Source organism: Solanum stenotomum, chromosome 3 (assembly GCF_019186545.1).
Source record: "Solanum stenotomum isolate F172 chromosome 3, ASM1918654v1, whole genome shotgun sequence".
Lineage (NCBI taxonomy): Eukaryota > Viridiplantae > Streptophyta > Magnoliopsida > Solanales > Solanaceae > Solanum > Solanum stenotomum.
Window position 1 is genome coordinate 13622622 of NC_064284.1, and position 20027 is coordinate 13642648.

At 34.5% G+C, this 20027-nt stretch overlaps 3 protein-coding genes across 5 annotated transcripts; 1 reads left to right on the top strand and 2 right to left on the bottom strand.

Annotated features, from left to right (window-relative positions):
* Positions 1-460: 460 nt before the first annotated feature.
* Positions 461-3612, top strand: LOC125858703 (putative F-box/kelch-repeat protein At1g20790). The gene is made up of 2 exons (XM_049538523.1): positions 461-1604; positions 3524-3612. The coding sequence occupies exons 1-2, from the start codon at positions 461-463 to the stop codon at positions 3610-3612; spliced, it is 1233 nt and encodes a 410-aa protein (XP_049394480.1).
* Positions 3613-4623: 1011 nt separating this feature from the next.
* Positions 4624-8637, bottom strand: LOC125860268 (uncharacterized). Its single transcript, XM_049540198.1, has 4 exons — positions 7903-8637; positions 6352-6576; positions 5797-6180; positions 4624-5592 (listed from the first exon to the last, which is right to left on the bottom strand). Exons 1-4 carry the CDS (start codon positions 8491-8493, stop codon positions 5116-5118), a joined length of 1677 nt encoding a protein of 558 aa, XP_049396155.1. The 5' UTR covers positions 8494-8637; the 3' UTR covers positions 4624-5115.
* A 1113-nt stretch (positions 8638-9750) lies between these two features.
* LOC125860221 (TITAN-like protein) lies at positions 9751-15759 on the bottom strand. 3 transcript variants are annotated; one of them, XM_049540144.1, is made up of 8 exons: positions 15403-15759; positions 15193-15319; positions 14149-14458; positions 13982-14043; positions 11791-11836; positions 11166-11587; positions 10253-10303; positions 9751-10096 (listed from the first exon to the last, which is right to left on the bottom strand). In XM_049540144.1, exons 1-7 carry the CDS (start codon positions 15654-15656, stop codon positions 10277-10279), a joined length of 1248 nt encoding a protein of 415 aa, XP_049396101.1. In that variant the 5' UTR covers positions 15657-15759; the 3' UTR covers positions 9751-10096; positions 10253-10276. The 3 variants fall into 3 exon arrangements, with proteins under 3 accessions (XP_049396101.1, XP_049396102.1, XP_049396100.1); XM_049540145.1 differs by having other exon boundaries at positions 10253-10308; XM_049540143.1 differs by lacking the exon at positions 10253-10303 and having other exon boundaries at positions 9760-10096.
* Positions 15760-20027: the final 4268 nt, after the last annotated feature.

Sequence of the window (20027 nt, forward strand, 5' to 3'; positions counted from 1 at the left end):
ATCATCGTATTTCCTAGGCTTTATTAATAAAATAGTTGTGTTTTCACGATCCCTGCAACCAAAGTTCTGTTGCAAAATAGCTCCACATTCATCTAATACAAATTTTCTCTTATCAATTTAATCAACAAAAGTTCTGTTGTAATTTGGATTTTAATTTTAATAATTTCACCCCAGAAACCTATTGGAAAAGGCACAACTTGAACTTGATCTTTTTTGGATCAGAAATTCCGAGAAGAAGAGAGTTTAGAGACGGTTACAGAATATTCTCGTTCACAGTAGCAGTTACGTAGAAGTTGGATTCAAAAAACAACGGTTGGAAACTGAAACGACTTATCCTTTCATAAAAGAATGAAACGACACACGCTTTCATTTAAAAGTAACCGTAGAAGTTGGTTATAAATAGGACTCTTTTACTTGACAAAAATTCCAACGTAACAAACATTAGAGAGGAGAAGAAAATATGGCCAATAATGAAAAACGTGGACTCGATGCCCTTAGGGAGAAAATCTCCCTCTTGCCCTTGAAGGTAGTTGTTCAAAGTAAACTTCTATCAAAGGATGTTAGAGATATGATTTCTCATGATGCTGAATTTGCCCGACTTTTGTTCAATCGTCATAAAGACTCTTCTACCCAACTCATCTATACAGTATTTGATGGGGCAGAACGAAAAAGATTCTTCAAAATCTCCTTAAACCCAATCACTCAATCTGAGTCGTCTTTACCCGAAGTAATTGAGATTCTGGCCTCATGTAATGGTCTTATTCTCATTGAATTTGAACGAGTTAGGTGTTACTGTGTTTTCAATCCCATGACTGAAGAGCACCAATTGGTATCATACCCAAACTCTTCTCCAAATAATATAGAACATGTAGGCCTAGCGGTTGAGTATCCAAATGCAGATCGCTACAAATTGGTAACCGTCCATAAGTTGGAGGAAAATTCCAACTTGTTCTACAAGTTTCACCTACTTTCATCAGAGCAACCTGACGTGTGGCGTGAAATCCAAGTGAGGACCATTTCTTTCCTATCTTCACTTGTTTGTGGTCCACATGTTTATTGGGGCGATTCTCTGTATTGGCTCAGAAAAGATGGTAGTGTTCTGGCTTTTGATACGAAGAGAGAAGAGGCTACACTAATTGACCGTCCTGAGTTTCTTGATCTCGATTATGGTGAAATTTTAACTGGTCAGGACAAATGGTTAGGGATTGCACAAGGTTTACTTACCCTTGTATGCATTTTCAGAACGCGCATAGACATTGCTACTTTTGACAGTGCAAACAAAAGTTGGAACATTTCCCGCACTTTGGACAACTTCGTTTTAGATCAGGAAGGCAGTTTTAAGGGCTGTCCAGTCTGGATCGACAGCAAGCAAGTGTCTTTTCTGGTACAAAATCCCCAGACATGGCATTATGATCTATACGAGTATGATACTAATACCAATGTGTACGAAACTGTTGCAGTGTTGCCTATAATTAATACTTACATGCATTGCTTCCACCCAACCTTAGCTTCCGTCCATAGCACACCCTACAATGATGCAACGGATGATCAGCAGGCGCATATTGCTGCAAATTTGAATGACATCAACAGATTTATCATCGAAGGTACCAGTTAGTTTCCGTTCAATTTTGTATTATAGTTCTTGTAATGTCCTAAACGAGATTAAAGGTCAGGATTAGCGATTCCTTTCAAATTTATCTTTAAAACATGTCAACTAAGCCAATGGTTCTCATAGAGATATTGCGTGCCTTCTTTGTTTGACTTTAGTGGCATTTCCTAATTTGTAGGTCTGATTTTATACTTGAAACAATTCTAAATCATTTCTAATTCTTCTCAAATTTTGTATATAACTTTGTCCAGGTATTCCAGCGGTAGTAGTAGAAGAAGATGAAAATGAATATGAATATGAATATGAAGATGAAGATGAAGAAGTAGGAGGAGGAGCAGATGAAGCAGCAGGAGGAGAAGAAGATGAAGAAGCAGGAGGAGAAGAAGATTGAGGGCATAGTTAAATATTGTAATAGATGTAGTTTCCTGTATGTATTTTGAATAAAAACTTCTTTCTTTCTTTTATCTGCATCGAGTGATGAATTTGAAATAATTTTAGCATCCCCAAGCGCCGGTGTTTGGTGGGCTTTCCATTCAAAATTTGCTTGACATAACAAGCATCATGACATAAAAATGACTTCCGTTCTAAAGAATTTATGGAAATGTTAAAAGTAAGAATGGAACAATTGTAACACCAAACTGCTCATCAACAATCAATTAGGACTTGCTACAGATTTACTTCAACTTAAATGCTCTGCAGTCATCTTTGATATTAATCTACTTCAGACAAAAATAACAACACTAATGTATGCCTTCGCTACATATTTTGGACAATAATCATCACCCTCCCTTGTCTCGAATCACCCTCTCTTGTCTCGAATACTCCAGGCATGCACAATAGGTTGAAGATTTGAGCGTGAATTAGCAAATCAATAAACACAATAATACTAAAAATATTTGTAATCAAAGAAAAACTACTCTCCAAAATAATACATCTATTGATAACAGGCAATAAGACTCTAAAAGTTACAAGTTATTAGTAAGTTGCCCTGAGGTACTGCAAACTGAAAATCATAGGATAATTTGAACCTGCAAAAGTGGGCTTTTTTACGAACTCTTTAATTTAATCAACATAATTTTTGTTGTTAATTGCATTTTAATGTACCCCTGAAAGTTGAAACCTATTGGAAAGATAAAACTTAAACTTAATCTTTTCGGAACAGATATTCCGAGAAGAGGAGAGTTTTGGAGACTGCTGTACAGAAATAGTTTCCTTCTCAGTAAATGTTACGTACAAGTTAGATTCAAATACAACTGTTGATAACCAAAGAATGAAACGACTTAATTTAAAGGACACAGCCTTTGGTAAAAGTTACCGTAGAAGTTGGATATAAATACGACTCTTTATTTAAACGAAATTCCAACGTAACAAACAAGAGAGAGGATATGATAAGATCGAAATGTATTATGGAATTTCAGGAAGATATCCTTGGGGAGATCATTTCCCGCTTGCCCTTGAAGTTTGTTGTTCAATGTAAACTTCTATCGAAGAATTTTAATCATATGATCTCATCTAGAATTTGCCCAAATTTTGTTCCAACGTCATAAAGACACTTCAACACAACTCATATATTCAAATTATGATGAGAGATTATTCAGTAAATTCTCCTTAAACCCAATCACTCGATCTGTGACGACTTCATCCTATGACTCTGAGATTTTGGACATATGTAATGGTCTGATTCTCTTTGAATTTGAACTAACTATGACACCAAGTAGATGTTGTTGTGTTTTCAATCCCATAACTGGAGCGCACCAGTTGATACCATTCCCAAAGTCGCCTGAATTTGAGTTGGAAACAACAGGCCTAACGGTTGATTACCCGAATTCAGATCAATACAAATTGGTAACCATCAGTAAGGTGGTTGAAAATCATTTCTAATTCTTCTCAAATTTTGTATATAACTTCGACCAGGTATGTCCATCCAAGAAGATGAAGAAGAAAGTTCATCATCAAAAGAAGAAGATGAAGAAGTAGCGGGAGGAGGAGAAGAAATATTGTAATAGGCATGGTTTCCAATATGCATTTTGAAGAAAAGCTTCTTCTTTTATTTTTTGCACATTTCAAGTGATGAATTCCAATAAATGAAAGATTTTCATCGCCAGGGCCCAGGGGAAGATGTTTGGTGAATCTTCCATTCAAAATTTGATTGAACCTTTTATTCTTCAAATTAATATGTAATGATACTCCAAATTTGGGATAAGAATAATTTGTGCGTATAGAATCTGGAAATTCGCAAAACACTGTAACCATGACCATTAGATCCTGCCTTGTGATCTCCTAAAAAGTCATGATAGAATTTTCCAGTGAACCCTTTGAGCTAGGTTCAGAGGGCCTTTATATTCATTCAATTGCAATGTCTTCATAAGCACAACGGTGAGAAAAACAGTGGCATCAAACTATAAGTATCCCTGAAGGTGAATTGAGTAACTGTAATTCTGTGGCTCTTGGCTGTAAATAAGTGCAGCAAGAATGTAACTAAACATACATACAATCCAGTTAGCATTGGAACAAAGTTTAAACAGCACATACAAAGATGCTTGATTGACTAAAACATCGTTTGAGAAAAAAATGGCTTTTTCCCACCTTAGCTCCATGTAACAAACAGAATATTTGATGGAAGGACGGGGAATCAATATCCCTGCTGTCATATAATACACTATTTGATTTTGTATACACTGCTGTCATATATGCTTTACTCAGCCCCAAACGGGTTAGTTAATTAATTAACTGGAATGCTCCATTAGACTTTGTAGGAGATTATAAGGCAGGATCAAATGGCCTAAGGTATATGTGAATTATTATTCAATTCATCAGAATCTGTTTGGACAACATTCCTTCAGAGTTTTCTGATTCTTTTTTTATTTTGGAAATTAGTTGTATCCTTGTGGGGGGTTTTCCTTAAATATTTGTGAATGTTTGTAAATGGAAGAATTGGGAGAATTCACTCTGACTACAATTGAGTGTTGAAAGAAATAAGCAAATCAAAAGTTGTGATGAGCACACAACACTGTTGTGTTTAACTTGCACATCCAGTGATCAACAACAAAAAGTTCATGAGCATATCAATTTCACCTTTGCATTAGATGCAGAAATCTCTTCAACAAAATTCTTATGCTTACATATTTGTCTTAACGCTAACAAATATTCCAAAGATATTCACACGAGCAAGTTACAGCCTTGCAGTATGCAGATGTCTATGTGTGTGATACCAAAGAGAAGAATTCAAACCTAAAACATCCCTCAATTAATGCACAAAGATGACAATTATCCGTAAATTTAACCCACTATTTTACCCACCAAAAAAGAGAAGAGGAGGGAATTGTTGAGATCTGAATGCCAATGGCAGACATCATCCACCAGATGGACCTGGTATAACTTGGAATCTTTTCTTTCTCGCACCATTTCTCACACACCAGGACTGAGCTATCGAACTTCTTAAGCATTCTCCCTCAAAACAAAAGCACAACGTCTTCAAAATCAACCTCCATGTAGTGCAACATGCCCTAGCTAGCTTGGAAGTCCAGGAACAGTCGCAATTTCTGTGAAAGGAGCTCACGAGTTCCATACAGTGGCTTACTACTGATGATCCAATCTTTCTCAAGCAGTCCTGCCTTGGCACTATGCGACATCTCATCGTAGAAAGCAGAGATAATACCATAGATGGAAGTCTTCAGGATATCAGCCATCGAATATGCTTTTGCATAAAAAGGGGCTCCTTTTCTTCTTCCTGCCATGCCTGCTGCTGAATCTCTCCTTCCAGGGTTTAATGTAGCCCACTTAATACCAGCAGGATCCATTAAAGTATTTGACGACTGTAAGTTGGTTTTCTTGCCCATCAAAGTTTCAACAGCTAATAAACTCGATAGCAATGTTGAAATAACAGCAGCATTGCTCCCTGATAGTTGAGCAACACCAAATCTGTCCTCCTTGTGTGAATGCACGGTCAGTGAAGCCACAATGCGAGCACACCAAGCTAGTAGCTGCATGCAGTTTAAGACTGTATTTAGCATTTCATATAAAATAAGTATTATACTCTCAATTGCATATATTACCAACGGCAGTTCAGGATATGCAAATGACAGTAAAACGAAAGAAATCTAATTCATAAATTAAGAATAAAAAGTTACCAGAGAGAAAAAGGCACAGTATTTAAGGACATTCATTCATGTAAAATTAGTGATTACCTGAAAGTCATCAAATGATTCATAAACCTTTGAATCGGCAAGCTGTTCATTTGGAGAACGTAACTGGTGAGACAGTTGCAAGGAGTTATCAACTGGAGAGCTTTCCAAAACCTCACTCACATTTCTTGTGAATTGTTCAACAGGGGTCAAGCACACAGAAATGACTCTTTTGTAAGTTTCACCACTTTCCTCAAAGAAGGCAGCTCGGCGCCAAGGATCAACATTACCTTCACATACCATACAAAGGTCAAGGTATGCAAGATACTGCAAAAGAGATTTTGGAGTGCTCTCCTCCAATGCGGCCAGAAGCGGTTCACTTGGATTTGTTTCAGCAGCTGCAGAACCTTTTGGAGGGGCAAAGACGGACCGTTTTGTGTGTAACACCTAAATAATCAAACAAAGTAACAGAAGTTTTGCTATTTATGCTTATTTCCAGATGCTATTGAAAAAAATAACCAGCTTGAACATATACAGCTAATTGGGAGCCTAACCTGGTGTGCGAGTGTGTTTAATGAGAGATAGTGAAAGGGGAGAGTAAGAGGGAGAGAGACCGACCTGGTGTAAATGATGACATAATTCCCAGCAGAGAATCACCACAAAACTTCCAATATAAAAGAGAATCTGCTCAGTGATGAAGTTTCCTACTGGAAGTTGACCCTTAAACTCATAAGGTAGAACAAATGCAAGGATAGCTGAAAGCACATAACCAGCAGCAGAAAGCTTTAGAGCTTTCCCAACAGCTAAAGGTAGCCCCATCTTAAAGCTGAAAAAGGGAGGACGCTGTTGACATGGAACTGTGTGTCAGTCTCTGACTATCGAAAAGATACCAATAGTCACCATGTCAAACTACAATTTATATGATGGAACGCATATCTAATGAGAGTGGGGTAATCAAAGAGAAATCAAATTGCTCGAATCATAGCAGTGAGAGAACTCATAAATGGAGTTAAAAATTATCATCTAACTGTTCCAGTAAGCATAGACAATTGGGTGACTGGTTGTATAAAACAAAGCTCATTCTTCGATACTATGAATAGTTTAAATCAACAACATACCTAGTGTAATCCCACAAGTGGAGTTTAGGGAAGGTAGAGAGTACACAGACCTTACCCCTACCTCATAGAGATAGAGAGGTTGTTCCCAATAGACCCACTATAAATAGTTAAATCAAGCAGAATTTTTTTTTAACTTATCATGAATACCATAATTATGAAGGACTTCCATCACATGATAAAATAATATTGCTCCAGATTTCCACATCAAATAATCGAAATAAATAATTCTGCTTGAGTTTTTATACATGAAGCAGCAGGAACACTGTTACAGTAGAGAATGCATAGATTTAGCTTTCTCTTGAATCAATGCCCCAATTCACACGAGGAGTCTATACATGAAACAAATACAAAAATTGGACATTTTTCAAAAGGGAGTTACAACACGTGAATGGCTCAGATTAAAGGGAATGAAGGGCGAGGATCGCATAAGGGGTGAACTATAAATACATCAAAATTCCAGTGTGAGAGCATGTAAAAATCTGGTATTTCCTCATCGCTCGCCCGTGTTCTTCTCACTGACTTCTCTTCTCTCTCTCTCTCTTTCTCTCTCTCAAATTCTTTCCTAATTCCCAATTTATCAAATTGCTATATCCCTAAATGAATAAGCTAATCATTTCTAGCAATAGATCCTACTGAAAGCTGTGCATTTCCAATCCCTTTACAGGTATGTTGGTGATGAGCTGATTACTGGGAGTTGGTGCTGGACCATTTTGATTTCAACTGGCTTTCGTAGTTGTTGTTACTATCTGTTATAATTTTGCATTTTCCCATTCTATATTGAATTGAGCTGTAGTTTCTGTTTCTGCAAAACTGAGTCGAATTGTCATTGGATAGGGGGTAAATTATAATCGAATTGAGTGGTTAACTTGTTAATTACATAGTGAGTTCATTATAACTGATTTGAGATTAAAAGGCTAAAACTGTTGAAATCAATCAGTTGAGAGTCATTTGAAAAAAGCACATCGAATATCATAATTCATGGCACTTCCTATACAAGTCTTGCATTATGCAATAACATACTAAAATTGATATATAGAAGCCACTTTTATACCTGGATGATCGGGAACTGCAAAACCCACCGCTTGTTATATACATAATGCACTCCATATAACAATCCGATCTGCAAACCCCAAAACCCTAATTTCCCAATAACCAGCCGTCTCTGCTTCAATTGATCGAAAGCATTACAGCTCAAACAGAGGGTAATCACAGACAAAGACGCTGATACTGCAGACACCGCCACAAACAGCACGAAACTAATGGAAGCCCTCGCCCGGAGCCGAAAATCAGGGGACAGCAGCGGCTGGGAGTTAGAAATGGGAACAAGTATCAGCCGAGCAGTACCGAGCAGAAGCTCAAAAGGGGAAGCAGCGCGTTGAGGGCGAGGAGAAGAGATGATGAAAAGGGAAGTAGAGAAGATGAGAAGGGAGAAGTGGAAAACTATGAAAGCGAAGATACTGAGAAATGAAGGTTTGAAGGGGGTTCGAGTGAAGAGAGAAAGGAGTAGGGTTTTGGAGAGGAAGAAGACGGCGGTGGATTGAAGTGCTTGCCAGATTAAGAACCCTAAGAAGCGGTGTTTGACGACTTTAGTACCGCCGTCTTTATCTCTAAATAAGGATCTTTCTACTATGGATATAAGCATTTTCCGGCGCGGAAAGACGGCGGAGAGGAGTGGTTTAGGGGTTTAGAGGGTGGTGAATGGTGGAGCTTCTGCGTAGTGTTACAATGTGGCGATGAGTTCCAACAGCACTTGGGCGGGAACTTAAGCGACGCCGTACCTCTGAATATTTTTCTCCCTTTTAATTTAATTTTAACCGATATTTATTTCTTTTAATTTTAAGTGTATACAAATAATTTAAAATTTAATAAGCAAACACACCTACCTTATGTGATGTCCTACCTAATAATTCGTGTAACATACGCTCTAACTATCGTCTTGAAAGTAGTAATTTCCTTAATTCCTATACTATTGTTTTCTCCTTAATTCCTTTGCTAAGAGAATCTTTGGATTAGTCTAAAAGTTGATCAAATCTATTTGTAAATCATTTTTACCTTTTAAAAGTGTTTGACAAAGTTAAAAATATAACTTTAAAAAAAGTTACAAACCAAAAGCTGTTTTTTACCTTTTAACTTAAAAGCTATTTTTTTCGTTCAATCCAAACAGTCTCTAAGAGGCAAATAACTAAATAACCAGAACGCACGCATAATTTTTTCCAGCTTTTGTTGTCCTGCTGCTAAAGGTTACTCCTACTCAATACAATCCGACTAGTAACTACAGTTTCGCTTTGCTTATTAAATAAGCCAATGTGATTCTTTTTAATACAATAAAATATCATCTACTTCCAAAGGTTGAGAAACTTTGTTACCGTCTTTGAAATACCACGCAACTGTCTTAGCTTCTACCATTATTGGTTTTTTCAAGTTTTTCACAGGTTGAGAGTTGAGAATAGATATAGAAAATTTGTATAAAAACAGTTAAAGGTAAAGTAAAAGAAACACGAGATAACGCGAGAGAGAAAAGAGTCCATAGATAAGAAAGAATCCTCCATGATTCCTTATTCCTTCCCACAACACCAACACCCCTCCAGTATGACACGAGTTTTGAGTCAACTAGGGAACAGTAGCACAAAAAACATACTGTTTCATGGGAGACTCTGCAGCAAACTTGAATTGCATGAACAGCTATTAAGATCCAAGGCAACAGTAAAAAAAAAAACAATCTACAAGATATCACAGTTTTGACGCCTATAAGAGGTCTGACACATGGCCTTCGTGATATTATAATGCACTGGAAGTTAGTCTTCAATTAAGTAAAGAGGAAACTGTCAAAATTAGAGAAACTGTCGCCTCCTAACATTCATCTCAAATTATTTGTAAGCAAGAGATTTGAGGCACCTTCAAGCAAAAAAGAAGAGGAATACAAGTGGAACTTTGAGCCAATTAAAGGCATTAATACAAGAAACAGACTGTACATAGGCAACTTGTGCCCAAAATTTTGCTAGAACCAAGATCTCATTAGGAAAAATTAACATGACAACAATCTACAGGTTTTAATAACTTGATCATGAACTTTACTATAATCTAGTTACCCCAACTCATACCACAATACTGGGAAACCCAAAAAGCATAAAAAATGATAGTTTGGGTGGGGAGAGCAAATCAAGAAGAATGTACACATGAATTTTCATAATTTGGTCACCATAGAGAGCAGGTCAGTCAAGCTCATCATCAACAGGATCTTTGCGCTGCAATGATTAATCAAAACTCAAAAGGATCAGTCTTGCGAATGTCATAAACAGAACACTTGTAATACAAAGGAAGAATCAATACGGCCTTGTTTCAATAAACACTTGTTCTATATGAAGTAGATGAAGCATCTATTCAGAAAGAGATAAACATACAAGGGAACATCTCATCAAAGTATATCAGAATAAATGGTCGCTCAGGGAACACTGCTCTGACAAGATCACCAAAGAAAAACCAACTATCAGCATATTTGCAATGAAGAATTTAGATATCTAAAAAGCATAGAACTAAGAAGGCATTTTATTTGGGGAGAGAGGTTGAGAGTCATAGAACTGAGAAAGCCCTTATCACTACATCATTTGTCCGTTGCTTTCTTTTTCAAACTGTTTCACAAGTGACAGGGCTAAAGGAGTTTGACTTGCATATTGCTCCATCCATACCATAAAATATGACCTGAGTTGTCATGTGCAGTGAAGTAAAATATTTAAATGGCTTAATATGTCAAATTTGAAAGAAAAATGCTTCGCGTATAGTTTGGAGTTGTGAAATTAAGGATTGACAGTTGGTAAATTATTAGCAGAAGTTAGAAACAGTTAAATAATATTACCTTTAATTAGCTTAAGTTGTTGGACCATTGAGGACTTCCCATAAAACGAAGAAGTCGAGTTTTTTTATCAGAAAGGGAAGTAGGTCAGTTTTACTATGACATAAGTAACAAATTTATATTCACATTAAAAGAATAACAAGGTAGCTGCAGAAAAGTCAGCTTGAAATGAAAGAAGATATATATCACGGCATTGCTCAAATGCAGATAGCTAATTGAATCTGAATTCGTGAAATTTGTGAAACCATGTAAGGCAAAGTTGCAGAGTTAATCGCCTCATGAATGTTATAGAAGTGATAGGCATATTAAACCCTTAAGCATAGTTGCAGGCTACGGCCTCATATATGCTAACCTAGTTTTCAGTTTATAAGACCAGGCTAGAGATTTTTTGGTGATGGTAAAGAACTAGTTGGGGGAATTTATCATGTTGAAGCCAACGACTATATGCTGATACAGTAGCTTACCTTTCGCTTGCTGACATAAGGCTGTAACTGCACCATACTCTGGGGTTGGCTTTCAACCTCAGAAGATTTGTGATTCCCCAGCTGAAATTCTTTTCTAGATTCCTTCCTAGTACCTGATTGCCAAACTCTGCCAAAATTTGGGAGCCAGTTCACATCGAAAGTGTTTGTCACGAGCTCCCCTTTACTCTCCAACTCCAGTTCAACTCTTCTTCTCTCTGCCCAAGCAGCACCAACCCGGTTTGGGTTTAGTTTCGACTTCTTCTTCTGATTGGGAGGGAAGGGGTCACTTCTTCCGGGATTTGATATAAAATCTAGCTGACTTTTTTCCGCCACATTGAACCACGGAGGAGGTGCTCCAGAATGAACATTGCCAAGGGAATCTTCTTGAAACGTTAAAGATATCTGGGTAATGCTTGGTGTACCTGAAGAAGAAATTTCCATTCTTCAACTGTAAGAATACGTGAAGGCACACTAACAAGACAGAAAAAACACCATAATAACCAACCCAGAAACATATTATACGTCCATAAACATGAACTTACTACTCAGAAACATTACTAAAACATATAGTCTCAACTAAAGTGCATGAAATATAAAATTATGCAGAAAGTAAAGAAATCAGTACCCAGAGAACTCTTCATCCCCTTTGTCATTCTTCCATCCGAAGTTACCTGGCAAATCAACCAGAGCGAGATTTACATGATAAGGAAAAACTTACAAGTACAAAAAGTTTAGACAACCAAATCCCGCATTCCAATTGAGAAGCAAAAGTAACACCTGATATTATTCTGTTAGCAAATAATTTCCATGTATGCTTTCACAAAAATTTAAAACTGTCCACGTCTCTTTTAGCACATGAGAGTCAAATTGGTTATATTGTGAATTTTCCATTAACAGTAAGAACATAAAAAATGATTTTTAGGTTTCCAATGCAACAAGAAAGGTTGGACCGTGCAGTTCTTAATGGCTTTGTTTACTTTTTGGGCATGTATTTGTGATCTCTTAAATTGGTTCTTGTTTAGCTTGTTAAAAGTGCCTTGCCCTGGAAAGCATCTCCTTTGCAGCCCATTATACAAGGGGTGGATTGAGCCAATGGCACATAAGGAACAAACATACAACTTACATATATTGACGGTGCTGACTTAGGCCAGCAAGATCAAGAGATTAATTATGACGGCACGCAAATTTTCTCATGATTTAAATGGAAGTTTTTAGCATGTCATAAATATATGAGATGTGGAAGTGCAATTTCTACAGGCATCGGCAATCTTTTGGCACAAATGATTATAGCCACCTTGTAGATGATTACCATCAGAGGCAGATCTACCCCCAGGGTAGGAGGGTCACCTGCCCCTAGTAACCTCGGGAAAAATGTATATAATATATGTATATATATCTTAAATAATGTTTATATATTTTGATTAATGATTGGCACCCGAAACCACAAAGGTAAAGTAGCTGCACTGGTTGATCTGGGGTGCACAAAATGACCTTTAGTGCCATTTAACTCAGATTGATTCCCCCTTTCAGCATTCGTCCAAATTTTGTTGTGACATTTTTGTAGTTACAGGACAGTTTACTTTTTTTGTAGCTTTTTTCTTTAGCTTTCAAAGAGTTCCACACCAAATTTTTTAGCAAGAAATTGACATGTCTATGTTATACAAAGAAAAAAAAATAACATGTATATATTAAAAATATTGGTGCCCTCGTCATTTTCAATTCATGGGTCTGCCTCTGATTACCATCCCTGCCAGCCAAACATTCATGAACTCTTAAATGTATATGTCACAACTTGATAAAAAGAAGACAATCAAATTTTTTAATTACTGTAAGAAGAACAAAAGCAAAGAGAGAAGAAGCAGAAATTCATCACAAGGGGGGAAAATCATGTCATGGCAAATACTATATGTGTTCCTTTGATAATCAGATCTAAGCGAGAAAGCTCATCACGCGTTTGTATGAACACTTTTCATAAAAATTAAAAAGAAAAGAGACACCTATCATGATTGAAACTCATTTCTATAACTATAAGTGGCATGGTTCTCAATGTTCAGACTTCAAATAAGAAGGTTAAAAGGCTGAAGTGGGCCAAAAACACAAAGGCTTGCCGTGTTGGCATGCTTAGCTGCAAAAGTGCAAAGACAGAAAAATGGAGAAAAGGAGGCTAACACCTTTTTACTTTGCTTTGTTTTTTATCGTTCCTTCTATTTTTCTTGTAATTGTCTTTCTCCCAGATAAAGAAAGCCATGCAATGTTATACTAAGTTTCATCAGACAGCACTGCTTTAAATACAACAAATATTTGGGCTAACCAATATTGCTTACTTGCATATATATGTAGTCATATCAAAACTCTGATATCTATACTCTCAACCTTACATGTTTATTAACATTCCCTACATTTTACCAGTCCTACGACCAACTTTTCCCACAACTAGAAGCTATTATCTCTTTTCAACAAATTCAGTCAGTAATTACACACCAAATAAGAAAGATACTAAACTTGTAAGCACTCAAAAGGCCAAAGCAAAGCAAATGAAGTAAATCACCATCAATTAATGCTTAATAGTCAGAGGTGCCACCAGTTCAGAAAAATGATGAACACATAGGGACAAATAATGATAAAAGTGTGACAAAAATGATAAAGCATCCACTATGATGGTCAAAGTTGAGCAAAAAAGGACATAGGAAAAGGTAACTAGGCGCATGATAGGATGTCTTACTGGTAGTGCACAGTGATCTTAGTATCCGAGCTTACAACACAAAGATAAATAACAGGAAAATTAAATAGCAGATATGCCTGTTAAATAGACTTACAGAACCTCCATTAAGACATTGGTGAGAAGCTGTGGCATGAAACCCCAAGATCTTTTGGGCATCTGTGCAAAAAGAAGTTCACAAGATCACTATCAGTCAGTGAGCAAAACATTAGATCAGAAAAACATCATACCACCATACGAAAGAGAAAACTATGAGGCACTAACTTGATACGCCACTGGAGGAACAAGCATCTTCACCGAGTTGTACGCCCATGCACGTACTGCTTGTATTAGGGCCATTTGTAACACTATGCATTTTGTTTTCAAATATCTGTGATCTCTCATTCGTATAATTTTGTAAAGGTACAACACTATTTGAAACATCAACGTTAAGAGCATGAATATTATCTTTTTCAAAACAATTTAGATAGTCAGAGTTAGTTTTATTTTGGATATCATTTGACGGTCCAATTGACGTTGCATGAGATCCTCCATCAAGAGCTCCCTTCTTCGAAAGATTGCACTTCTTCTCCCACTGTACATATGAATGCATGACGAATGACTTTATCAGGACTCAGAACGATAGGAAAACAATCTTTTAAACAAAATAAAAAGTTCAAGATGATATGTATACATTCAAGTTGACATGTGAGGATCAAATTCAGCAACTCTGTGAAATGCTAACATTCACCTCTTGTTTCTAAATATCCAGAAATTTCATCTAGAAGATGACATCTCCCACAGAGAAAATTTATTGATAGTGTCAATCACTATGATATAATGACAAAACAAAGGGATAATCCACATCTAGACCTCCCGATCAAGAGGGGAGAAAATGCCAAATAAAAAACTGTATATGTAGGAAGAAAGGGTTTACCATTGAAGAACAAACAGACAGTACTGGATCAGTAGAAATTCTCATATATGCAACGTATAATCTAATGAAGAAATACATTTTAAGTTTTAAATAAGATATAACTATGAAGTGCTCTAATCAAATTGGTAAATGAAGGAGCGTCATCTAACTCTCATAAATTTTATCAGCTCGAATTTTATAGTACATTTCTACTCCGAGAAAAACTTAAGCTGAGGGCAACGAGTTTCAAATTAAGGTACAGTTATAGTTGTCGTCAATTGTAAGATTTGGTGATGGTGATGGTGATAGTGATAGTGAGAGACATCCTAACATGTACACGGCTTGCACACACCAAACAACATAAATTTGTGAAGGCGTGACATACAAATAAATGTGAAATATATCACCAGTACCTTGGCGAAGTCAGTCTCTGTAATCCGAAGAGTATCAACCTTGTCCATTCCACCACCATACTTCCACAAAAAACCTTTAACTTTCTTCATATGATCCGCACCAGATAAATGCCTAATCGCATTGTCACTATATCCAACAAACATAAAATCTATAAACGAACATATACTTTACAAATCAGTAAAACAAGCAGAAAAGTAATCATTCCGTACCTAGCGTAGAAGCTGTCGAGTTCAAGTATATCACACTCGCAGAAGATACACCAAAGTCGGTTAAGCGAAGCATGCTCAGGGCGCAGAGGGATAGGGTTTTTTAGGAAGAACCGGATATCGGAAAGCTTCGATTGGAAACGGGAGAGCACCGCCGCGAGCGACTTCTTGTGGTTAGGGAGGAAGTTATGGCGGCGTCTTTGATTGTGATTGAGCTTGCAAACAACGCAGAATTCGAACTGTTTATCGTTGCTCATGCTCTTCTTCGTCTTCTCGCAGTGAAATTGTACGGAGAGTTATTTAGGGCTCTGAAATTCAGTTCGGATGATTCATAAGCAAAGGCACCCGCCCAATTTGTTGCCCGTTCCGGATCTCTATTGTCAATGAAGTATAATTAAGACCCCATTTATTTTTATTATTAATAATAAAATTAATCTAAATTTTTAATACAACTTTGAATAATAAGATGTGTATCAAAATTAAGACGTTTGAATTTAATCACATGCTTTGAATAATGAATATAATATGCTGAATTAAGATTTGAATATTATATAACTAAGAAACGTTATTTTCTCAATATCGAATGCATAAAACTTTTATTTATAGAAAATCTATATAACATATTAATTACTCAAATATTATGTTAATAAAATATATTTAAGAAATATACGGTTATTTTGTAATGGTAATGACTAATAGTGATGGTTGGTGATGTTGGTATTCATTGATAGAAGTGTTTATCAATCATTCGACACAATTTTATATATAATTGATTCAATTTATTGGTTATTGATTTTGAAAAAATAAAGCAAAATTAATTACCAAAATAATAAGATATTCATGGTCAAATTTTGGTTAATCGGTTAGGGATCTTTCACTATTTGATTTTTGTTTAATCAAAAAGAAATGCCTCTCAAATTGTTTCCTCTCAAATCGATAGTCTGATAAAAAATTATAAAATTATTTTAAAATTGTTAATTTAATAATCCAACACCGATAAACTAATGATATTTTTTCTTTCAATTTACCTATTAAACGGGAACTTGCACATTTATAGTATTTGATATATTACAGCTAGTGGTAATCGTGACTAAAGTAATGTTAATAGTGGTGGTTGAGGTGGCAATTGGTGGTAATGCCCGATAAGTATAGAGGACGATAGTAATAACTAATGATAATGGATATATCCGATGATGGTGGTTAATGTTATTTAATGTTAGTTGATGATGGTAATTATCGATAATGATTGGTGAATGTTGTGATAGACGATTAGTGGTGACGATTGTACATAATGACTAATGATAACAACTAATTGTGATGAATGGGAATAATGGTAATTGTGATTGAGGATGGTAATTATGACTATGATAGTGAAAATTGATAATGATGAATTACAGTGATGGATAGTGGTGAGAGTAGATGAAGTAACAATGAATGTTATATTTGGATTATTAGATGCATGTTATCTTAATGATGTTAGTGATTTATTATAAATATTAATCATTTAGATACATCCAGATTCATTAAATAATTAAAAAGGGAAGAAAATCAAACGAATTCAATAACTGAAATTTGAATGATTAAAATGTATATCAAAAGAATAAATAAAGGATAAATTACTTAACTACTCTCTTTTACTTACCTTAATATCCATTTATCCCTACTTATTTCAAAAATTCCTTATTTTACCTATGTATCCCGCATGTATCCCGTGCACAACGCTATGTATCTCGCTATGTGGAATAAATGTATCAAATGCTATGTATCCCATGCACAACGCTATGTATCCCGCTATGTGGAATGTATCAAACCTAATGTATCTCATGCAATACGCTATGTATCCCGCAAACATCATTTTTAAGGGATTTTTGATAAATAGAAAACTAGAAGGGATAGGATGTTATTTAGTACTTACAATATGTGATTCCTATAATTTATACATAAATAAATATGACATTCTAGATGTGAATAATTAGAGATTCATACCTTTATTGAAGGCAAATAAATGAATATTGACTAACTAAATGAGTTTCATATATCACAAAAATTATGAAGGATAAAATTACACTATATATTAGTTCAGACAATAATGCTACCAATTTTGGCACATACTCTAGCTTCTTACATAGTTTGGCTCAGTTTTTATGAAATTGAAACTCATTTTTCAGTTCTTAACCTAATTATTTTTTTAAAATTCATCCTTTCAACAGAGATCAACGCAACGCTTTCAACTTATATAATCATGAGTGCTATCTATATCTAAAATTCATAGTTACAACGTGATTATTTTTTTGAATGAATCGTGCTCAAATCTAATTAGATGTTATTGAAGTTGGTTGATAGTAGTCTAAAAGACTTTAAACTAGAGATTTGATTCATTCGAGACTAATTTGCAATTATTTGATAACGAATTTGTGGAATAAAATCTAATAAAAAAACGTTGTTTGGAGTTGAAAAACATAATTATCCATTAATTTAAGATCAATAATAAGAATAAAAAAACAAAAACCTCACAATCAGGTTAATATAAAGTAAATATCAAACAAAAAAAGAATAAATTCCTTTTTTTTTGAACTTCAGAGATTTGTAAATGAAGAGATTGATGTATAAGCTCTTTAAAAAAAATGTTTAAGTGACATAAACTCTAAAGAAACATTAGTGTTGAGTTGATATTTAATAACAACAAAAAAAGACTAGTAATTAATATTTCATATACTAGAATGGTTTTAGCCTTTGCATTTTTTCTGAGTTCAGTGAGATCATCTCGATCAACTCACTTCTCAACTTTTTGACTGCTTCATAGCTTTTCGTCAATCATCAAAATTATGTTAAACTCAATAATAATAACTTTAACGTTTTAAAAATGCATTAAAAACAATTAATAAAAAGGATAAACTAAGAACTAAGGATAGATTAATATAGTTAATAAGAAGGATAAACAAAAAATTAATATAATTAATAAATAATTAGGAAACAATTAATAAAAAGGATACATTTTTTTTATAGTAAATAAGAATGATTAACTAAGAACTAAGGATAAATTAATATTCATTTTTAATATAACTAAGAACTAAAGATAAATTAATATTCATTTTTAATATAACAACTAAGGATGGATTAATATAGTTAATAAGAAGGATAAATAAAAAAATCAATATAATTAATAAATAATTAGGAAACAATTAATAAAAAGGATAAATTCTTATAGTTAATAACAATGATTAACTAAGAACTAAGGATGAATTAATATTCATTTTAATATAATAAATAAATAAATAAAATAATAATTTTATTTTATCAATTATTACCTCTTAGAAGAGATTGTCACAAGTCAACAACTATATTATGATGTTAGATTGAAGCTATAATAATCAATTTATTAATTTCAGTTTAATGTCCATCGACATTAGCTGCATCCATTCCTCACCGACAAATTAAGGAGCTTGACTCAAATCCAAGTTCCCTTCACTGTCCTTATAAACTCCTTGCATTTATGATGTGAAGAATATACTTAGTTCCATTTTATATTAGTTGTCTATTTTTTATTTATATATTTATTAATTTATTTTTGAAACTTTTATAAATGTAATCTGTTTTTTTACTTTTTTAAAAAATAATTGTAAAGGTGAAGATGAAAAAATATAATTAATTTTATTTTGATTATAAAAATTAACAAGTAATTTGAGATAATTATTTATAATAAAATGACAACTCATGAGACCCCAAAAAATGGAGAAAGTAAAACGTTTTACGGATTTATTGACTTTTCTACGTACACGGTTTGAATTGATTTGAGATTTTTAGGGATAAGAGTTAGGTATTTAGGGACCATTTAAACATAGATATTTTTTAGGTTTTTTTTTCTTTTTCTTTTAAAGGAATTTCGCATATAGTCACTTAAAAATAATTTAATTATGCTTCATAGTTATAGTTTGTTAATTACGATTCGTAGCTACATGTTAGAGGGAGGAGAGAGGTGAACGAGATTGGGAGACGGAGGAGAGAGGCGAGCAAGAGAGGGCATAGAGTGAGTTTTTTGGCTAAATTCATCCCTCAAGTATAATCCAAACTTAGAGTACATCCTTATGGTATAATAGTGAACAATAATGATCCATCTACTATCCCAAAACTTGCATAAGCATCCTTTTTGTTAACTACTATTAAAAACTAACGGAAAGAAAAACAATTGCTAAGCACATGACTTTCAAAACGGCAGGAACGATTGAAGAAAATACTTATTTTTGATTTATTGAGTTTTTTTTTGTTCTTGTGTATCAAACTGATGATATGCTATTGGTTTTTGCTGTCCATTTACTTATTTTGTTAATTTAATGGTACTAGACTCTGTTTCTACTTATTTTAATTGGTTTTTCTATTGTTTTGCTTGTCTTTTCATGTTATTTTTCTTATGTTTTGCCAAAAACATTGTATTGGTTTACCAATTTTTCTGTTGTATTGCTGTTTGTTTTTGTTGTTTTATGCTAGTTTGGTGTTGTTTTGCTGATTTTCTTGTTGTTTATATACTGGTTTATAAACTTTTTTTACTGTTTTTGGCTAGTTTGGTATTGTTTTGCTGATTTTTATGTTATTTTTGTATTGATTAACCAATTTTTTAATCGTTTTATCAA

Coding starts and splice junctions, on each gene's coding strand:
- LOC125858703 (XM_049538523.1), top strand. CDS start 461: ATGGCCAATAATGAAAAACGTGGACTCGATGCCCTTAGGGAGAAAATC. Junction 1,605..3,523: donor CAACAGATTTATCATCGAAG/GTACCAGTTAGT, acceptor AACTTCGACCAG/GTATGTCCATCCAAGAAGAT.
- LOC125860268 (XM_049540198.1), bottom strand. CDS start 8,493: ATGCTTATATCCATAGTAGAAAGATCCTTATTTAGAGATAAAGACGGC. Junction 6,577..7,902: donor TGCAGTTCCCGATCATCCAG/GTATAAAAGTGG, acceptor CCATGTCAACAG/CGTCCTCCCTTTTTCAGCTT. Junction 5,593..5,796: donor AATCATTTGATGACTTTCAG/GTAATCACTAAT, acceptor AACTGCATGCAG/CTACTAGCTTGGTGTGCTCG.
- LOC125860221 (XM_049540143.1), bottom strand. CDS start 15,656: ATGAGCAACGATAAACAGTTCGAATTCTGCGTTGTTTGCAAGCTCAAT. Junction 14,459..15,192: donor CAGAGACTGACTTCGCCAAG/GTACTGGTGATA, acceptor TCATATGTACAG/TGGGAGAAGAAGTGCAATCT. Junction 11,837..13,981: donor AATGTCTTAATGGAGGTTCT/GTAAGTCTATTT, acceptor TTGATTTGCCAG/GTAACTTCGGATGGAAGAAT.